Source organism: Martes martes, assembly GCF_963455335.1.
Source record: "Martes martes genome assembly, chromosome: 5".
Taxonomy (NCBI): domain Eukaryota; kingdom Metazoa; phylum Chordata; class Mammalia; order Carnivora; family Mustelidae; genus Martes; species Martes martes.
Genome location: NC_137892.1, coordinates 126963419 through 126983900, shown reverse-complemented (window position 1 = coordinate 126983900; position 20482 = coordinate 126963419). Strand labels below are relative to the sequence as shown.

General features: G+C 41.4%; 1 protein-coding gene across 1 annotated transcript in view; it reads right to left on the bottom strand.

Annotated features, from left to right (window-relative positions):
• Nucleotides 1-832: 832 nt before the first annotated feature.
• ARL15 (ARF like GTPase 15) overlaps nucleotides 833-20482 on the bottom strand; it is a 399856-nt gene continuing 380206 nt past the window's right edge. The window contains exon 5 of the mRNA XM_080804763.1: nucleotides 833-3561. Within this exon, the coding sequence (XP_080660889.1) occupies nucleotides 3409-3561 (153 nt within the window). The 3' untranslated portion in view covers nucleotides 833-3408. The remainder of the gene's footprint in view (nucleotides 3562-20482) is intronic.

Sequence of the window (20482 nt, the reverse complement as noted above, 5' to 3'; positions counted from 1 at the left end):
CCAGGCATGAATATGAGATTTCCACTCGAGTCCGAATATTCCATCTGGATGTTAGGCAAACCCACTTGCTTCAAAAGTCATACAGTTCTGTCCACGTTTGCCTGGATGGGTCTGAGAGGCTGAGGAACTTGATACCTACTAACTGCCTACCTTGGAAATAAAACTAGGAATGCAGCTTGGATCCCAGCTTAGAAGGGAAGTATTGCGAGCTTTCTGTGTGATCAAACGATGTGTCAGGATAATGCTGCATCTGGGACCAAACAAGAGCTGGGATTTGAATTGTGCATCTTTTTCTGTTTCTTTCTCTTCTTCCATCCATCTAGTCCTTTAGTTTTCTTTCTCACTTTTTCTCTTTTACAGAATACTCTCCTTCTTTAGAGTCGGACCTGTAAATACACAGCATTTCCTCGAATCACTTAAAAATCTTAACTTCCTTGGGGCGTCGATCACCACTGAAGGAGACAGCTCATTGCACCAGTTACTCTTAGAGCATTGCTTTTACGGCAGATATTAAAAGATGCTGCTTTGACTGAAAGGTGACACTTTACATTAACATCTCGACTCTGCTCACTCATTCTGAAAGAACAGCTCCAGTGAAAGTAAATCGCTGGTGAAGACAAACCAACTGGAAAAGACACTAGCTTTTTTTTTTTTTTTTGTCTTTTAAGTTTTCACAATGGCCTTAAAGGAAATGTGAATTAATCATTTGTTTTGACCCAAGAGCAGCAGAACTTATTTTGAAGACTTAAACAGGCAACACAAATGTAAACAGAAATCTGGGACTCCCAAATGCTAAAAAGCTTGAAAGGATTAAGTCCGAAAACATCATTTCTACTCAGCGTTTATTTTCATTTGAAGATAGGGGAAATCATATATAAATCACGGACAATACAAGTTCTTCTTGTCTGGCAATTGTCCACATAAATCTGTTACCCTCTAAGTATAGATACAGATTTTTTTTTTTTTAATAGAAAGACAGGGCGAGATGGCAGTTAATTAGCAACCGATAACTATAAACTACAGTAGGTACAAAGTTTTGTCATATAAATTAATTGCCATTACAAAAAGGCAACTGCTTTAGCTAAGAAGGTACAAAAACGGGTAACTTCCATAAATATAACAACAAACTAGGTGGAGAAATACATAACAGACTGTTTTTCCTACATAATATTTGAATATGCAAACTAAGACACCTGTGGCACTTTACATGGAAGTAGGAAGAGCCGTACACACACACACCACCCACCCGCCACCCACCCACACTCGCATCCAAGCCCCCTCCCCGCCCCCACAAGTGGATTTCCAAAACTAGGGTTACAAGGACAGGATGCCGCTCGCTCGGAAGCAGCAAGACGGCGAGCTCCGAACTGCCAGACAAAGAAGGAGCCTTATTGACAGTTGTAAAGCATTAGGCGTCAGACAGAAACTTGTCAAAAACAGCTGTTGTTGGGTACTGATTGATAATGTTTTCATTTTGACGGCTGAGACACTGCAGACAGTCGTGGGTCTGAGAAGAAGCCCATCACTGGCGCACACATGAACACACACACACACAGACAACGGGAAGTCATTTAACAGATGGCCTAGGAGCACTCAGCCACAGTATCTTAAAAAGACAACATTCTCCATTTAATGAACTTGCAGAGAAAGCAATGCCTAAGAATCATTTATTTTTCACGGAAGATGAGCACAACAAAATAAAAATGCAAGCAGGGATTGTGTAACTGGTCATCGGAATAAAAGTTTTGTGCTGCTCACGGATTACACAGTGAAAAATATTCAAGGACACTGGAGACAAGATTGAATACGAATCTTTTTGGATCCATTCCATGGGGGGCGGGGGAAGCTTAAAGAAGTGGTCGATGTTTCAAAGGTAATGATTTCATTAAAATCCACCTACAAGATGAAACCACAGAAGCTATATCTGAATGATGTGTATCTTCTGGAGAATTACAAGGTATTACATCACTGTGTAATACAGTGCGAGTCTGTGGTATTTGAGAACCAGTCTGTGCTACCTAAAAATTACAAACATGTTTTTATTGCTCAGGTGAAAGGAGCAGTTTTCTAACATTTGGCCATTTTGTGTTTGAAGTGGTCAAAAATCTACAAAATGTGCCAAAGAGGATTACATCCATAAACTTCAATATCTATAGATTATTCTTGATTTAGAAAAGGTCAAAGGTGCCAAACCTTAGTAAAACTGCACATTTATCTCTACATAATTTTATCATTTAAATTAAATGGGGAAAAAAAAAAAAGTTCCAAAGACTGAATCTAGGCCCTAAAATGATTTGCTGCAGCCCCAGCACATTTTTTTAAGGGCACACTGAAACCCCTGAAAATAGAGGTTTGTAATAGGAATACTGACAGACCTTTAATTACTCGTCGGAGACAATCAGTGACTCCGTTAAACTCCATTAGCACTTAATGAATGAATATCCAGATGATTCTGTCTTTGTTTTCTTTGTCAAATCCATGCCAGCTTAAACCCTAGCCAGTATAAATTATACTTCATTTGGCTCTTTTTAAAATTTTTATCTATTATTTTAAAAATTATCTTCTCTTTTTCAATCAGACACTTTTAAGATTTTTAGAGAAAGATACCTCTCTCATGTTGCAGCTTGACTTTATGCAGGGGACTCTTTGCATTAAAAAAATACTGGAGGACTCGATGAAATAGTCATCAGGGAGGCACACCCCCATTGTGCCTACATTGTCGCTCATCTCAAAAACGGAAAGTTTCTGCTCTTAAGACAGGGGAATGAGACTTCAGATGGAATCAAGGAAATTCTGCATCTTGTCTTTAAAGTTCTTCCACGTTAATTTAATCTTGGTAGGATACTCGTCTCTGATAAGGTGATTCCTTGAAGTTTTTGGTGCTCATTTTTCTCTCATAATCTATGAGGCCCATATACAAAAAGCTCAAGAATAAAACGTGATAAAATAAAATAAAAACCCCAAGAGATCTTGGAAACAACAGACGTAAAATGAGGAGCCCCAGTCGTATAATATTCCACCCCCAAACCCAGGGAAAAGGAGTCAAGGTTCTGAGTCTCCCTGAGTCCTTCAAAAGGGATTTGATTTCTGTGAGCCACGAATTCCATCCATTTTAACACTGAGTACAGAAGAGCTGCTTAGAACAACAGAAGGAAGAGACATGCGGCGAAGATAATTAGTGGTAAACAGAGAATAAATTCTCTCTCAGTAGTGTGTACTTGACGTTAATGCCGATGATGATTCACCTGATTTACAGAATATTCACTTTAATAGAGAGATGAGAGTCGGAGATAACTAGAGGAAAAGAGACACTGAAGCCATGAAAGTCTTGATACCAAAATAAAATTAAAATGAGAAACTAACATGATAGGTTCAAGGCCTTTGGGAACCCGTGTTCTTTGCCAGATTTCACATTCTTACAGCTTCATGGTCTTTCTCTTCTAACAAATTTATCAGTTGAGAGAAGCTGTCTTTCAGTGCCTCCATGTCATCCAGCGAGCAGGGCTGCAGAATCCAGCGTTTCCCACGTGCAAGGGGTTCAAGTTCAAAATATTTTTTGACCTTAAGGGGGGAGAAGATAAATATGTTATTAGTTATATCAGAACCTTTCTACTTCCAGAAGTTTGTGAGTGACAAAATAGGGGGGATTTCAAGGAGAACGTTTATGAACTGTGATGCCTAGGACTTTCTAGAACTCCATCCACCGCTGCTGTTATAATGTGGGTCCTATGTTGTGACCCAGGACTGTTTTCTTTAGGGGTGAGTGACCTGCTTACAAACCGTGTCACCCACACACTTATCTGCATGGGAGGTCCGATGGAGTCTAAGAAAGAATTACATGTACAGCACACAGGGCAGAGTACGCTGCAGGCACCAGAAAGATTCAATTCAATCAAAACCACCAGCAGAGCAGCTTTCACTCCACCCCCTTGCTAACTTACTCAATTGGTGGCAAACTATAGTACGTACTGTATCAATTACTCAAAATTATTTTGACTACCAAATGCATATTTTGACTACCAAGTGCATATACGACAAAAACTGGTAATTTAAATAATCTTTTTTCTCTTTCCCCCTTAAACTTCTAGTATCCATTTTTGAGACCTGGGAAAGCACTTTTTAGGAAAGAGGCTAGAAACTGAATATGTGTGTGTATATGCATATTTAAACCGTATACAGATACATATGTATATGCAAAGCCTCCCGGTTTTTTCTCCTAGTCCTGAATTTTCAGGGAGGCAAAAATCATGACCTTTTAATTGGTATGTGAGTAGAGAATTTGCTATCTTAAAAACCTGTTTGGTTAATATTCAGTCACAAGTCATTCTTAGCACAGTGGCTAATAGGTTACTGACTAATAGTGTCCAGGATTACCAACTCCAGACTGAGAGGAAACATCAAATTGTGACATCTTCCGGAAGTACTGATGACCTCTCAAAGGGTATGATAAAATACAAAGCTTGCAAAGCTATGGTCCTGCCCACACTCCGTCACGTAAGAACTGAACACTGTATGTACACCCCAGTAACGTTTTACTAACATAAAATACAGTGAGTAGCAACACCAGAAGAACCACTGTTGGAAGACATTCTTGGTCAACAGATTTCATTAAAATCCCATGTGCCAGGGCAAATTCCAAGGTCTTACCTTAGTCAATACTCGAAACCTAGAAAAAAAAAAGGGTCTCAACCACATGCCATTCCCAATGTGGTTTTATTTTGCCTCTATCACTGCAAGGACCAGAGTACAGCAGAGGTACATCATCCAAAAGTGGCATTAAAATATGTGTACATTATTTTCATGTGAGCAAGAAGACAGACATAAGAAATACTAAGGCTTTATGCTAGTGTAGGAACCACAATTACGCTAACATTCTACAGTTCAAGTGTGTCTCCAAAGTCCTTCTGTAAATGTCTGCAAATTAGCAATAAATACTACTACTACTTAAAAAAAAAAAAAAAGCCTGTGAAAATGGAAAGACTCTCATCAGTTGATTCTGGAAAGTAATGAAAATCTCCTTTCAGATCAGAAAGCGGGTATACAACTTCAGAACAGTGTTTGCCCGAGGTATTTTATAAATCACGTTGTTAAGAGAATTCTCCCTTATGGAAAATGTAAACTCCCTTCTTTTAGTTTCTTTTCTTTAAAGCACTGAAAGCAACCCACTTCCAAGAGAATCTGAAATCTGCATGTGCAACAACCGGCACTAGACGGGCTCTGCCCCACCAAGGGAGGCCAGCAGCCAGCAGGGGGAGAGCAGAGCTGGCAGGGGGGACAGGTGGGGACCGTGTTTAAGGCCACAGCTTGGCGGAGGAGCTGGCTGCTCTGAAGAGTATAAAATCAGAGATGTCAGGCTTCTTGCTTCTCCCACAAAGTGGGGTTTCAGAATGCACTAAACAGAATCTGGTATTTGATCAATAATGCCTCCCATCAAGAGGGGACAGCACGGAACATCCACAAACTGGTACATGAAGGAAGTTTTACCCTTGCCCCATTTCATAACCTCATATCATTTTAAGTCTTGTCGATAACTGAGAAGAGGACTGGTGGCAAGAAATTCAGGAATATTAGAATAAAGAGAAAGACTAACACAGTAAGTGCATGTTACCAACAATACTCCTTCAAACGGTTGGCTTAAAAATTCACAGAATTGATCCTGGTGGCATACTGACAGCTAATTTGAAAACAATGTTAGATTTAAGCAATCACAGAATAGAACTTGTGTTATTTTACAATATGGACCAGACACAGAAAGCCAGGTTTTAAGTACCCATTAGGTTGGTCTCTAGGCAACTGAAAATACAGACTGTCGCGTGGGCACACTTGGAAGATAATAAAGATGTCTGAAGGTAGTTTCTGAAGTTGTTCCTGCTGAATATGAAACCTGAGGAGGAAATGGAAGGTTCCATTACAGGGTGGTCACCAGATAAAGGAGCCTAATGGTGTTAAGCTGACAACTATGGCTGCGTAACCCGAGATTTTCCGATCTGTAACCTAAGTGGGTATCTCTCTCACCCTGCTATATTCCCCCAACTGGTATCCAAATGATTCCACACCATCCTTCGTTTATAACATCAACTGTAAAACTAGTCTGGCGTTTCAGTGAGTTTCAAGCACAGTGAGTGACCGGTTGTTGCCAGAACACAGCTTTTCATTACCCAGCGTTTCAGGTTTCTAAAAACAAAGCAGATAATACAAGAGAGGGGACAATGGAGACCTCATGCTCTGACTTGAACTTTTCCCGTTGGGTTAACATTTTCATTTGGTTTTAATATATTTTTATTTACTTATTTGAGAGAGACAGCATGAGGGTGAGAGCACACGAGAAAGTGTGGGGTGAGGGGAGGAGAGAGAGAATCTCAAGTCGACTCTGCACCTAGCGTGGAGCCCCACGTGGGGCTCGATTCCACGACCCTGAGACCAGACCTGAGACAAAACCAAGAGTCGGACGCCTAACCGACTGTGCCACCCAGGCATACCTTCGTTTAGTTTTCTGTCAACTTGAACTTCAAATTTCACCTCCTCTGTATTATTAAGATACAAATTACAGGGGCGCCTGGGTGGCTCAGTGGGTTAAGCCACTGCCTTCGGCTCAGGTCATGATTTCAGGGTCCTGGGATCGAGTCCCGCATCGGGCTCTCTGCTCAGCAGGGAGCCTGCTTCCCTCTCTCTCTCTCTCTGCCTACCTCTCTGCCTACTTGTGATCTCTCTCTGTCAAATAAATAAATAAAATCTTAAAAAAAAAAAAAGATACAAATTACAGTCACATTTGACTCGTTCACCTTATCTTTTTTTTTTTTGTCCTTTCATAATGCTGCTGTATAATTCTAAAGAACAAGGTGTTTAAGTCTGACCAACATAAATCACATGTTTTGAATACTTTATCAGCCACTTAAATACTATGCTTCAATGGAAGCTGCAGGGGTGAGGAGGAGGGGACTGCTTCTCACTGGCTTCAGGAGACGGCACTTGGGGCAGTGACGTCAGAATCCAGCTGCCTGGCAACCTGTAGTCAGCTGGCTATTTTTGGGTTAGCCGCAGAGAGTGGGCATTTGTTAGTGGCCATGTGTCCACCCTAGAGATAGGAAAACAAAGCTGCCGTAAGTAGCCAACTTATTTCAGTTATGCTGTCAGAGCCCTCCTTCATTCACGCCACTGTGGGGTGACGCGCATGACTGCATTCTGTTGATTCCCACAACGCACTTACTGTAGAGTCCTAACAGACAACTCGGCACCATCGCTTTGCTGCTCACGTTTGTAACAGCTGCGAAATCGGGTAGGAGATGTCCTTCATGTTTCTTTGAGAAGAGAAGTAATAATCCTTTCCAACTTGCAGGACCTCTAACAAGGTTATGTAATAATACCGACTTCCCTATCTTGCCCTCACTTCATGAGCAAAAATTTCTTTTTATTTCTTGCAAACCCGCTGTGACTACATTTCTGGAAGTCATGTAAATAGTTTCTGAACTGCAATAATAGGTCTTCCGTTTTAAAGGCCTGCAAATCTCATTTTATTTATAACAATAACTGCTTGTTTTTCCTATTTTTGTTATTAAAGCATGTAAGTACTGTGTGCCCAGAGTTGGCCTCATTTTCCTTTAAACACTCTGGGGAGCAGGGGAGAGAACAGTCCAAAAGGCATGACTTAGTGTTTTTATGCGACATAGAGTTAAGTCTAAGCTCAGAAACTTATAAACAGTGCTTTGACCCACATGAATGCGTCGTAAGACATTAAAAAGGGGGTTAGGGAGTGGGACAATTCTTTACTGTATAGGACTGTGCTGTGCATCTTTCAATAGGTCACCCCTAGTCCTAGTGAACTCAATGCCATTACCCTATACCAGTCACAGCTGTAACTAAAAATCCCTTCCCCCATCTCATGTCCAGAATGCCACCTGGGGTGGTACTGTAGGTATTTCTCCCCCTGTCTGGGGCAATTTAGCTTGCTTTCTCAGTGGAGATAGAAGCTGGGTATCTTTTCTGCATGTACTTCTCTAGATCCCTACCTACCCACAACACACATATTCCCTCTGGGGAAAAAACTAGCCAGTTATAATGGACCCTTCTTAACTTGAGGGTGGTTGTGGCGCATTGTCATAGGGTGAAGATTAGTACGAGGAGCTTTGAACACGTGGGTCCTGAAAGTTCACTCCCCGTAACTTCATTCATTCGACTACCACTTCCTGAACAAAACTGGTGAGTGTGTGAAGGCGGTGTGAGTGTGCCCTGTGCCAGCGCTCCACCGGCCAATGTGTGGGTTTCCAATGCTTAGAACGGGACACTAGAAAACAAAAAACAGAGACAACAGCCAGAAGAGGAGGCTGTCCTCATCATCTGTATTAAAAGATTACAAGCCCCATTGCCCCTGGCTTTTCAGTGACCATAAAAGACGGTTTAAAACTGCACAGTTTACTAAAGGCTTTTTCACTCATTTATGGCACCCTGATTATACAACTGGAAGAAAAGCAATGGAATCAAATAGAGAGAGGGAGGAGTATTAAAATAATTAAAGTCAAAGTGAAAAAGAAATATCTTGGTAGAAGTTCGCCCAAAGAAACTTTCGAAATAAAGGCACATTCTTTCTTCATCTCTGGCACAGGAATCAGTCTCATGAAGGAGTCCAGGCTGACAATGTCAGCTCCTTCAAGGCAACAGTGATCAATCAGCAGGTAAGACAAGACAACAGGGATCAATCAGCAGGTAAGACAAGACAACAGGGATGCTGGGTGAGGAGCACAAGCAAAACACAGAGAGCCAGCGAAGAGAGCTGCAGCTGGGGGTCTGGTAGGCAGAGCTCAGGTCAGATGCACAATGCATCTTGCAAGAGCCCACGACTCGGTAACCACCTTGAGCCAGTTCTGGGTTTCCTGTCATTTTAAGTCCACAGCGTGTCCATCGCATGCCTGTATTTTTCAAACAACTAGATGAATAATGTTTTCTGAGACAGGTTCATATGGGTTTTGAACTCTTGGTAGAACTATGGTCTACATGATAAATGTACTCCAGGGCTCCAATTAATAGGCTGTTAAGAGAGCCTGAGCGACGAGTGAAACTTGTAGGATATTGTCCGTGACTGTCAAAAAGGGAGCAGAACTTGCCTCATCCTCACCCAAGCTCCTTACTTTCATCATCAGAGGAGATGCCCCATTGCAGTCCAATGTCACAGTGGGGGAAACATTTGTACTGCAATGCTGGTCATGTGCCTTCTCTTTCCGCCCCCAGGCACAAGGACATCAAATTCTAGGAGCCACGAAACTGGTCAGGGTCTGAATTATTTATGCCATGGAAATCTGCAAATGCAACAAACCAAGACTTTCTTCTTTCTAGAGAGTCGGTTGCCAAGCACTCATCCAGCACGCACAGTATGTACATCTCGCCTGGGAGTATGCCAAGGGGCCTTCCAGCCTTGTGGTCTTAACTGCAGAAGCTCACGGAGCAGGCTTCGCTTGGTAACCTTCACCAAAGTCAGAGAGAACTTTGCCCACACCGTGGCTCCAGGATGGGGTCTGGAGATAAAGTGGCAGGGCATCATTAAGATTCTTGAGAGTGCATTCTTGGCAGCTTGTTCAAAGAAAGGTTAGTCCAGAGAGAGCAGCACCAGCTGTTCCCCTTTTCATTGTGCTGCTTGCAGGATTTTGAAATCCTTAGAAAGGTACTCAATATGTCATTAAAGGCAGAAATAAAGAATACAAGCACAACCAATTTGCCACAGTCCCAAAGATACAACACAGTACAGATATTGTTTACTTTTTACTGAGTTCTAAAAGGGACCAGAAAACAACACCTTGATATTAACCAAGACCACAATATTACTTTGGAAGCGCAGAGCTATAATGGATGATTGGTTTCAAGCATGTTAGGTGTAACATAAAAGTGTAGTTTCGGTAAGATCGCTTCTTTCTTAAGCAAAGTGCAGCCCACCTGACCTTGGAATAATTAAAAAGCTAGACAAACGCCAGCAGGTTATGACCGGTGATTGAGCCCCGCCTTTATTAGAAGTCTTCCTGCCCAATCAGTAATCTCTGAAGTGTGGCGAATGTTCTATGTTGTGACAATAATTATATAGAAACCCCGTCTTCCACTGCACAGGAGAAGTCAGTGTGTTCCAGAAGAGCTAAATAAAATGATCCCATTGCTTTGGTGGTAGGAGCTAGAATCTGAAAAGCATTCCTGGTTTTTTGCTAAATCTGCTAACCTAGAGTTACAGAACAGATTACATCTATTTTCTCTTTTTGATATACCTAGAAGGTTTGTTTTATTCACCTATCCAAAAAGCCTGCTAATCAGACAACCACTGCGAGAGGCAGAAATGAGGTATGGATGCTTCCTGTCTTCAAGGGACAATGAAAGATACCCAGGACTCCTGCAGAATATCTCTTCTACTCCGGGAATTCTACCTGGCCCTCCCGAGCCTGGAGTGATTCCCATATGTAGGTCTTTGCTCCAACCTCTGCATCCAAACGAAGGTGCCTTCCTCCACAAGTAGAAAGGGTCGGCTTATAAATATTCATATTTTTAGACCCAGCTGACGTCCTCCTATCATCTCAAGGGGAAGCCTCAATGTAGAAGAAATGTTAAAAGTAGAAGGAACCTTAAACACAGTAGCCACTGTTGGTTACCTCCCAGCACCCAGGCAAATAAAGTTTTATTGGAACACAGCCATGCTTACTCACTTGTCTATGGCTGCTTTCACACTTCAATGGCAAAGCTGAGTAACCATCACAGAAACAAAATCTAGAATTACTGTTTAGACCTTTACAAACAAACAAACAAACAAAGTGCCAATCCCTGGCTAATGCTGTTTGCAGCTTCCTGCTTTGTCCAGCAGGGGCACAAGCAGTGCCTGGGAGGTGTCTGGGGAGTTGGCCTCTCTTGCTAGACCAGCTCATCCCCACTCATACTGTAGGGAGCCAGAGAAGTTGGCTTTTCCAACCTCTCCAGGCTCCACTTATAATTTCAGAGGCTCTGGATTGTGGTCTAGCAGGCAGAAGGGTCATAAAGCCATATTTTGACCCCTCTATGTTCAGCCTGGGATTCTTTTATGTGGAGACTACCTAATAGCAGCGAGAACTAGCCAAGGCACAGGGTCCATGACCTGTCTGTTTAAAGCTTATGGTGTCCGTAAGGATGGCTCTTAGTGCAAAGCAATACTAGTTATTGTTACTTTGCAGTTTTAAAAAGGAACATACAATTTACTAAATATACCGTGTCTAAAACCCAGTTTTTCCTGAAGCTATTATATTCAATTTAAAAATCTTACCATTCTGTCTATATATCTGTTAAGTTTTAACAACACATTCAGGAAGTTGGATACAGTTTAGGTCCTTTTATAAACTTAGTTTAATTAACCACTTTTAAACATTTCAAAACTCCATTTATAAATTTAACATATTCAATCTTCTTTTTCAGCATTTAGACTGTAATAATCAAAATATCCTCAAGTAGTTAAGAAGTCTTTTCTTCCCCAGCAAGAATTCGTAAGCATTTCTTCAATTAAATTTATAAATTCAATGACTCTCAAAGCTCTGGTATTTCTTCTTCTTCTTTTTTTAAAAAGATTTATTTATCTGAGAGGAGGAGAGAGAGTGAAAGCATGAGTGCACATGCACAGGAGTGGGAGGGGCAGAGGGAGAGAATCTTCAAGCAGCCTCCCTGCTGGGCATGGAGTCCCACACAGGGCTTGATCTCATGACCCACGAGATGAGGACCTGAGCTGAGGCGGAGAGTCAGGTGCTTACTGACTGAGCCACCCGGGCGCCCCCTCCTACCTTTCTATATAGGGAATCATTCCTGAAATAATTTATACTCTTAAATTATAATTACAAAGTGACTGTACCAGGTTGACCTAAATGTAATATATACTTGAAATAAAAGTATTAATATTGTAGATTTGTTATTTTATCATTTTTATACTTTTAATGTTAAATTTTCCAGGGTTAAAAAGACTTTCCCATTAAGGAAACAACTTTCCATCCCAAACGAAAAGAGTTATCATTCCATACGTGGTTCTCACCTCACTGAACTTGAGTTGCTTTTCAAACAGAGTTTTTTTAGACTGAAACAGGATTGGAGCCACAGATGTCCAGGGCAAAATTTTTGGGGTCACTCATTGTCAGTTTAGGCTCTTTATAAGAATAGTTGCCACAACAAAAAGAACCTCCTGGCCTTCAAAGGGGATTGTTTGCTCCTGGATGTAAGTTATCATTACCTATTTCATGGGTCTACTCTCAGAAGCAGACACCCCCTCCTAAGATTCTAAAGAATTTTCTTTACTGTTTGCCTGGATTTTGCATTTCTCTAGCACACACCTTAACATCTTTTCGTTTGGCTCCCTAGACATTACTTTTCATTTATTGAGCTATAATTTGCAGACTATAAAATTCACCCTTTTAAAAATGTGCAAGTTAGTGGTATTTAGTATATTCAGGAACACTTGCAATTATCACGGCTATCAAACTTCAGGACATTTTCACCACTCCAGAAAGAAACTCCCCACCCATTAGCAGTCACACCCCATCTGCCCTCTCCTCCAGCCCTTGGCACTAATTTACTTTCTGTCTCTAAGGATTTGCCTATTCTGGACATTTCATATATATGGAATTATATAATACATGGCCTTTAGTATCTGGTTTCTCTCACTTAGCATAAAGTTCTGTGTGAGTACTTCTTCTTAAGGCCAAGAGATATTCCACTGTATGGACCTAACACAATTTGTTCACCCATGTTCATCAGTTGTTGGACGTTTGGGCTGTTTCCACTTTTTGGCTATTATGAATTCAGTTATACGAGCCACTACTGTCTCCTTCAAACAGGCTTTATAAATAATCATTGTATAAGTTAATGAGTTAGAGGATATCAAGACTCAATGGGAATGAAGCATCTTCACAAGTCTGGGGTGAACTCTTTTCATTCAGATTTACGAGGATATCCTCGTTTCACTTGAGGAAATTCAGAGATTTGGATAATTAGTCTTAATTTTTTCATGTGTAAGAGACCTCAGTTCCTGGAAGGCATAGACGATGAAAAAAATTCTTTTGTATTCCCTGATGTACCCAGTACAATTCCAGACACAAAGAGGATACTCATTATTTTTAAACAAATGTAAAGAGCTGAAACTATAATGAAAAGGGCAACAAAGTATGTACCGTATTTCATCTCAGATTAAAATGTTAGTAAAGGAAGGAAATTGAACATTGGAGAGAAGTTGCCACTCCTTTTAATTAAGCAGGCCAAGGTTTCATGCAGGAGGTGGGATTTCACAAACAGTTTCAAAACCATAGGTCTAATTGGTTTAAACTCTATTATACATATGCCTACAGGCAGCTGCAATGGATTGTTTTGCAAACAGAAAAGTAAGCAACCCCTCATGGAAAATAGACCCACTCCAGAAATCTCAAGACCCAAAGGACACATATGTTTTGAGCTATTCCTTTAATCTGTGTCCAAACAAAGCATCTAATTCTTATCTCAGAGAATGGAAAGCATTGACATATGCAAAAAAGAGAAGCATCGGTACACTTGTCTTTGCATGCAGGTGCAGGCCTCAGACTTTTCAATAACATCTATAACATAGTCATTAATTACACAGGCAGCCAGGTTTCGACAGCATATCATTTTCTTTTGCCCTCCTCTCTTTCCCTTCAGTAATCAATTCTATTCCACTCCTTCAAAAGGGCTTTCATTTATGGTACCAATACGTTTTGGGTGTTACACTTGATTCTGCACCTTCCATGTTTGTGGTAATACTGTGTTATGATTTACCTTTATTTCAAAAAAGCAAACATTGTAAGCAGGAAGAGGCTTATCTATGAAAAACTTTTTCCTGGCAATAGAATATGGCTGTTTAAACAGTTCTACCTATATGTACGAGAGCCAGTCAAGTATGTACTAGACAGGAAGGAGAGTTAATGAGTGAAAGCCCCAAACACATCAGAGACAACCAATTAGCTTGTCTGAAACACAGGCTTGTAAAGCTATCAGTAACTTATAAAATGGTCTGCTACACACGAGTAAAATGTTGTTTAAATGGCTTGCTTAACTAGATGCATTCACCATGAAATTGATTCTTTTAAGGTTATCTTTTTAAACTTAATACTCATTAACTGTGCATATGGAAATGGCTGGCTGGGTGGAAGGGTGGGTAGATATCTTGGTATTGTCAAGTGCAGGCTGAAGATATGAATTCCATACTTTCTGAGGTTAGCAGGTATTGGGGAAGAAACCCCATCAATTACCAACAGTTGTGTCTGCCTCAGTCACTGAGAAGGATCAACACACTTAGATCATTCCTCCCCTGCCTGGCGAAATGCTTAGCTTGGGGTTGGTAGATGGGCTCCGAGGACCTTCCAGTGTTGAGAACACAAGCTTTTGTGTTACAGAACTGCACCGGTTTTCACCACAGCCCGTGATTCTGCAAAATGGCATGACAGCAAGAAGACCTGGAGCCTGGTAGTTTTCAAATCCAACATTTGTCTCAACAGTGATCGGCTTTCATCCCCCAAAGACTTACTTTACTAAAACATTTGAGGTAACTTGATGTTAGCTGACACATGAACGACACTCATGATACTATTTCCTATTCTGAGTTATCTTTTGTTGTTGTTGTTGTTCTTTTAGAGATAGAGAGAGACCACAAGTAGGCAGAGCAGCAGGGAGAAGAAGAGGGAGAAGCAGGCTCCCCGCTGAGCAGGGAGCCCGATGTGGGGCTTGATCGCAGGACCCCGGGATCATGACCTGAGCCAAAGGCAGCCGCTTAACCGATTGAGCCACCCAGGTGCCCCCTACTCTGAGTTATCTTAAAACACTACTGTATATTTTGGAATTTTTTTTTTTGGCTGGTATCTCATATTAGCCTTTCTCTGTTACACAAGGCTCCCTACCACAAATACACTTAAGTAAGTTGCAACCTGATCAGATAAGCAGAAGAGCGTGCTTTGATTTTGACGCGACTACCTCTTCTTAAGTGCTCATTCAATGTTGGTACCCTTCATGGAACCACTATGAGCTGGTCAACGCGGGGGATTCTTTGACTTAACAAAATAGTAGGAAAAAAATAACTTGCAGCAATGTGTTAAAGCTGGTTAAAAACAAAAAAAAAATCTGTTAAAAATAGTTTATATATTCCAGCTTATTTGGCTTTTGTAATGCATTGTATGTCCCCTATCTCAGTCTTGTAGCTGGGAGGTGTGGGGAAGGCAACAGGGGCTGTAACAAATCAAAATATGAATATAAGGAACCCAAATAAACATGTTTAATACTCGCCTTGTGGTACTATGGCAGCACTCTGTCCTAACAACGACAACATTTAGATGTTGGGGCAGATTCAAATTCTTGGGCCTTGAACAGGAGACAAACATGGCAAGCCACGCGTTGCTGAGCCGCCAATGGAGGGTGCCAATGGCCCTGTCCAGATGCAGAGATATTCAAGGGATGTTCCTGTCAGCAGTTTGTCCTCTGGCTCCAGCAAGGAGCCACCACCATGGAAACACGGGGAGGAAAAGGAAAAACAGCACGGCGTGGAGGGATGGGGGTGGGGGGAGGGAAAGGCAGAAAAAAGCTGACAGCCGCCTCAGTAACACATCTGAGCAAGGGGAACAGGTAACAAATGGCCTTCGGACAAACTGCCATGTTGTTAGTCACAGGGAGAGAATTTCTTTCCTACTGGCAATACGGCCAGGAGCCTAATATCCTGGCAACTGAGAAATAATGAGCTTGGAAGAGGCTTGCAGGCAGTCTGAGGAAAGAAAAGCTGAGTGGTAATCCGTCCTGAGGAATTTTAGCCAAAAAACCCCACACAGGACTAGTTGAACTCCGAATAAAGCCCGTGAAAGACAAGTCTGGAGAACATTACAATCAGACATAAAGAGAACACCAGAAATGAAGGTTCCAAAAGCCACTGACTGGATTTAGCACAGCACTGTTAGCGTGGCCTTGCGTCCTAGCTTGTCCAACCGGGACTAGTCCTCAGCGTTAGTTCTCAGCGGAGGGCAAAGGTGACCATACCCCTCAGGGGGGCATTTGGCAATGTCTGGAGATATTTCCAGTTGTCAGAGTGGGGTGGGGGGAGCAGAGGGCACAGTGTCTGCTGCAGGTATCTTGTGGGTAATGGTCAGGGATGCTGCCAGACATCCTACAAGGCACAGGATAGCTCCCCGGCCCCTGCCCGCCCCACCCCCAACAAAGAACCGTCTAGCCTGAAAGGTCAATAATGCTGAGGTTGAGAAACTCTTCTGAACTGATCTTTTAAGGCAAAACCAAAGAACAAAGGTCCCCATTAATGCTTCAGTCTATGGTTTATCAGCATGAACCATCAGGTTCCCTCCCTGATATCAGGAGATTTAGGGACCGGATTAAGAAAGTAGACCAGGAGCTTTGTCAGGGTACAACTCTCTGTCCTCTCCTCTTGCTCAAAGCGGAAATCATTTGTTCTTGGTGGGGATGAGTCAAAACATTCAACTGGGCTGAAACAAGTGCACCTGATAAATAGCCACCATTCCCTCTTTCTACTGTTAACTCTGCGTTCATTGTCTCAGACCCTGGGGATACGAAGGTGAACCTAAGTCCCAGTCCTCACGAGCTTACTTGGAAGAGACTGACAGGTATCAAGTAGGTGCGTCAGTGACTAAATGAAGTCAGATGGAGTAAGCACCGCGAAAAATTAGAAGGTACCATGGCAATAATAACATTTGCCATTGAGGTGATCCGAAAGATGAACTGAGGGCATGATGTGAATTAAATATCAAGCAGCTGCAGGTAAGGACAACTCTTTCGCTGGTTTCAAAACAAAATTTCATACAGTTACAATAAAGGTTCCTTCAATTCCCCTCTACTTAATCACCTAGACCTAACCGACTCTTCAGCACCCGGTTCAAGATAATGATGGATGTTGCCTGCACTATGAATGCCCACTCCCTGTGGGGACAAGCCCCAGATGAAGCTGGCCGTTCACCTGATGCTCACACCAGGGCACCAATCTCTGGCACGTCTGCTCTCTCTGCCGCAGGCTCTTTCACAATTCTCACTCAGGCAACCACACTTGTTACTACAGCAAGTCATTCACTTAAATATGGCATCAACGGATGAAACAGGAAGTTGAGAAGACAATTTCTATTTCTATGAAAAACTGAGTGGAATGTGTTCAAAGAACTCAATAAAGGTAGGTCATTAAAACAACTGCTGTCAAATCAGATTTAGGGGAGACAACTATCAACTATCGTGTAAACTGCTTCTCACATGTCTTTAATTTACCACCTTATTTTATCTTATAGTTCTATTTTAAGGAAATGGGAACTGAAAATCATGGATGATGCCTGTATTTTGTGCTAAAAATATGACACAGAACTCTGATTAGTGGCCATGTACTCAGAGAAAAGGCACTGGCCCAGTATCAAAAGATTAGCGCCATTTGTATGTTTTAAGTTAAATTACTTAGGGTATACATTTATTTTATGTTTTTAATGACAAGACACTAGCCAGCTCTTTCTTCATTAACTGTTCAACTATCAGTTCAGATCAGGTCAGATAAGCGGGCTTCTAACAGTCTCCAATCCCACTTTTTATTCTGTCTGAATCGAAAGCCTTCTCAGGGGGACGTCATTAACACCTACTTCAGTCGGAAGTTGAGAGTGTTACATAAAATCATGTCCACTGTCAGAATCAATACTAGTGTCTATCACCTCAAATCCTGCCGTGAAAGAAAGCAGAGTATAAATAAAGAAAACACTCAAATCCATATTGATATCCACACCCCTGCAGTCTCAGGTAGAGAATATGCACTGCTCACATCTCTGAGTGCACATTATGGTAAAAACTGGATACTTTGTTGTTAAATACCATATCCTTTAACAAAATAAACATGACATTATTTTGAATGTATTTGTGAAATATTTTCTAAGTAGAACTTATTCCTATTTTCTAGACTCAGGAACGCAAAGAGAATCATACACTACTTTTCTTAGCTGACGCCCTCGAGTTCTATTTCCCTGCACTTACGGCTCTCAAAGAACACTCTGATTTTACCTTGAAGTTATTATCTGTTTCTTTATACCTTTATCACATATCCACGAGTAAGATGGCAATTCTATCACAGTACTTAAAAATAAAAATCATATAATGCCAAGACCTGAAAAATGCTTGCTTGGGCTGTCTATTTTTAACTACAGTGTCAATAATAAAATAAAATGATGCCTGTAAACGGTGTTCACCTCTGTGTGCCACAAATTTATATTAGTGAATGAAGTACCTGATACCCTTGTCTTTACCGTTTAACATAAGAGGATCTAGAAGTCAAAGCTCTTGAACAGGGTTTGTAAATTTTAGGTGTGAGTTCATGACATCTAATCTTTCACACAGAAAGATGTGGCCCTAGAGAAGAAAAAAAAAAGGATAGGAGAAATAAATTCTTGCCTATTTGACTCCAGCTTCTCATTCAGACATACAACATGCATAACCTGTGCACTTCTTAGCAAGTTAAATGCAGCACACGGTTTTCATAAAATGTTCGGGTGAGCTCAAATCTCTTACAGCTGCAAAACTATTTGAATCCTGACTTCTTTTATGAAGTCACAGACACCCAGTTTGTAGTAACCTGGTCACAGGTTGAACTGCTTTTTGGTGCTATCAGAAGGGGCAAGCTGGTGTGATCAACTGTGGGGACGTCTGGAATGACCTACGGGCTGCAAGGCTTGGATCGGTAACCAGGAGCATTGTGTTCTGGAGTGGAATTCGCCTGGTTTTGACGTGATCACTGACCCTGTGAGGCACAAAGACACAGGATACTTCCTGTACAACCTGAGGAAAGAGAAGGAAATGGAACAAGCGCGAACAGTATAATGGGCAGAAGCTCTGAACAGGAGACTGGAGACAGAAGTGAATGGACTAGCTGTTCTAGGCTCTTAAGCCAAAGACTTATTTAAAGCACTGAGATACGTAATTTATTACCTAACACTCATGGAGGAACTAAGAGAGTTCCCTCAATGAGCAGATCATTGTATTCTTGCAGGCAAGAATCTGGAATGGCTTGGATCACTCTCTTAATGGTTTTTAGAGTCTTATGAAATATTGTAAATTAAGACTCTTACGGTTCAGGTTTAAGAAATTCATTTGCGCTGTATCATAGATGTTTAAAAATATTCCTGTATCTGCACAAAGCATTAAAAAAAAAAAAAAAAGCTCTCTGGAAAATGATGTACCCCTTGCACACCCAATATTCCCCTCCCCATTCCCTCCAACCCCCAGAATCCTTCCCATCTGCCAGCTGGGTTTCATTTTAAGAATTTCACACTGAATATAAAGTGCTATTTTGGCCATGTGGCTCCAGAAATGTGAATTTATAGTCTATTCAGATCGTACGCCAATGATTGACAGAGAGGGGATTAACCAACTGGATGCGATGAAGCCGTTGCCTCTTCCTTCAGGTTGCTTTAAGTTTCCTGGAAAGGACGGTCATCCTCACCCTGCTTCACGGAGGCTGGCAAGAAGTCGTCTCCTAGCAGGGCACTTGTTTCTCACTATTCTAGTAGATGGCTGCTCTACCTTGGAATTCTACTCCCCCACCAACACCCCCCTCCCCCACTCCCTGTTCCCAAATTCCATCCATTTCCCCACATGTAAAATGAGAACACTAAAGCTTGCTTTCTTAGACACTCCTTGCACCAATGTTCTGTTTACTCACACATAACACATATTTATAATCACTGGTCTTCAGGAATAAGAGTCAAATCTTGGAAAAGTACGTGTGTGTATCTGTATCTGCTTTTCTTAGGTAAGGGCTAGCAATGCCTAAGAACTTACACATGGGGAAGACTCTCTCCATGTTTTTAGTATTTCAGAGATTGTTGGCAAGTCCTGGCCATCTAGAAATGTTTCAAATACCATCGCTATTTAAGTTTTTCCAAAAGTAGTTCTGTTTTTTCAATGGTGTTCCATCTTGTTTCACACTTACCATCCTCAAGTATTGTCCTAGGCATGAAAGTGTAACTATATATTCAGATTTTCTAAATCTTTCTTTTTGCAACTTTAGGATCATGCTGTTCCTAGGACTCCGTACACTCAATGCATAATAAGTAACACTATAAAAGAGATTACTTCTCTGTTTAACAGATGATCAATGAAAGGGTACGTAAGCGTTGAATTTCGAGAAGGCTGTGCAGAATGTATTTAGATCTGATACTGTGATACTGAAGCCAGCCTCAAAATGAATGAGCATATCCACACTTGTATTACACATACACATAAAAGTTGACATCAGAGGGGAGGTCGACATCATTAGAAGAGCACATCAGGTTTGGTCCTGTTCAGAACAGGAAAGGCTCCGCTCAAGATGGGGGCTTTAGTCTCTAAGTTATTTGAGAGAGGTAACAGTCCTTGCTCCCATCCTTCAAGACAAAACAAACAAGAACACTACAGAAAATGGATTAGAGTTAAGGGAAAATTTCTCCTCCCTGATAGCATAATAAATACATCTCCACTAAAAAACAAAACA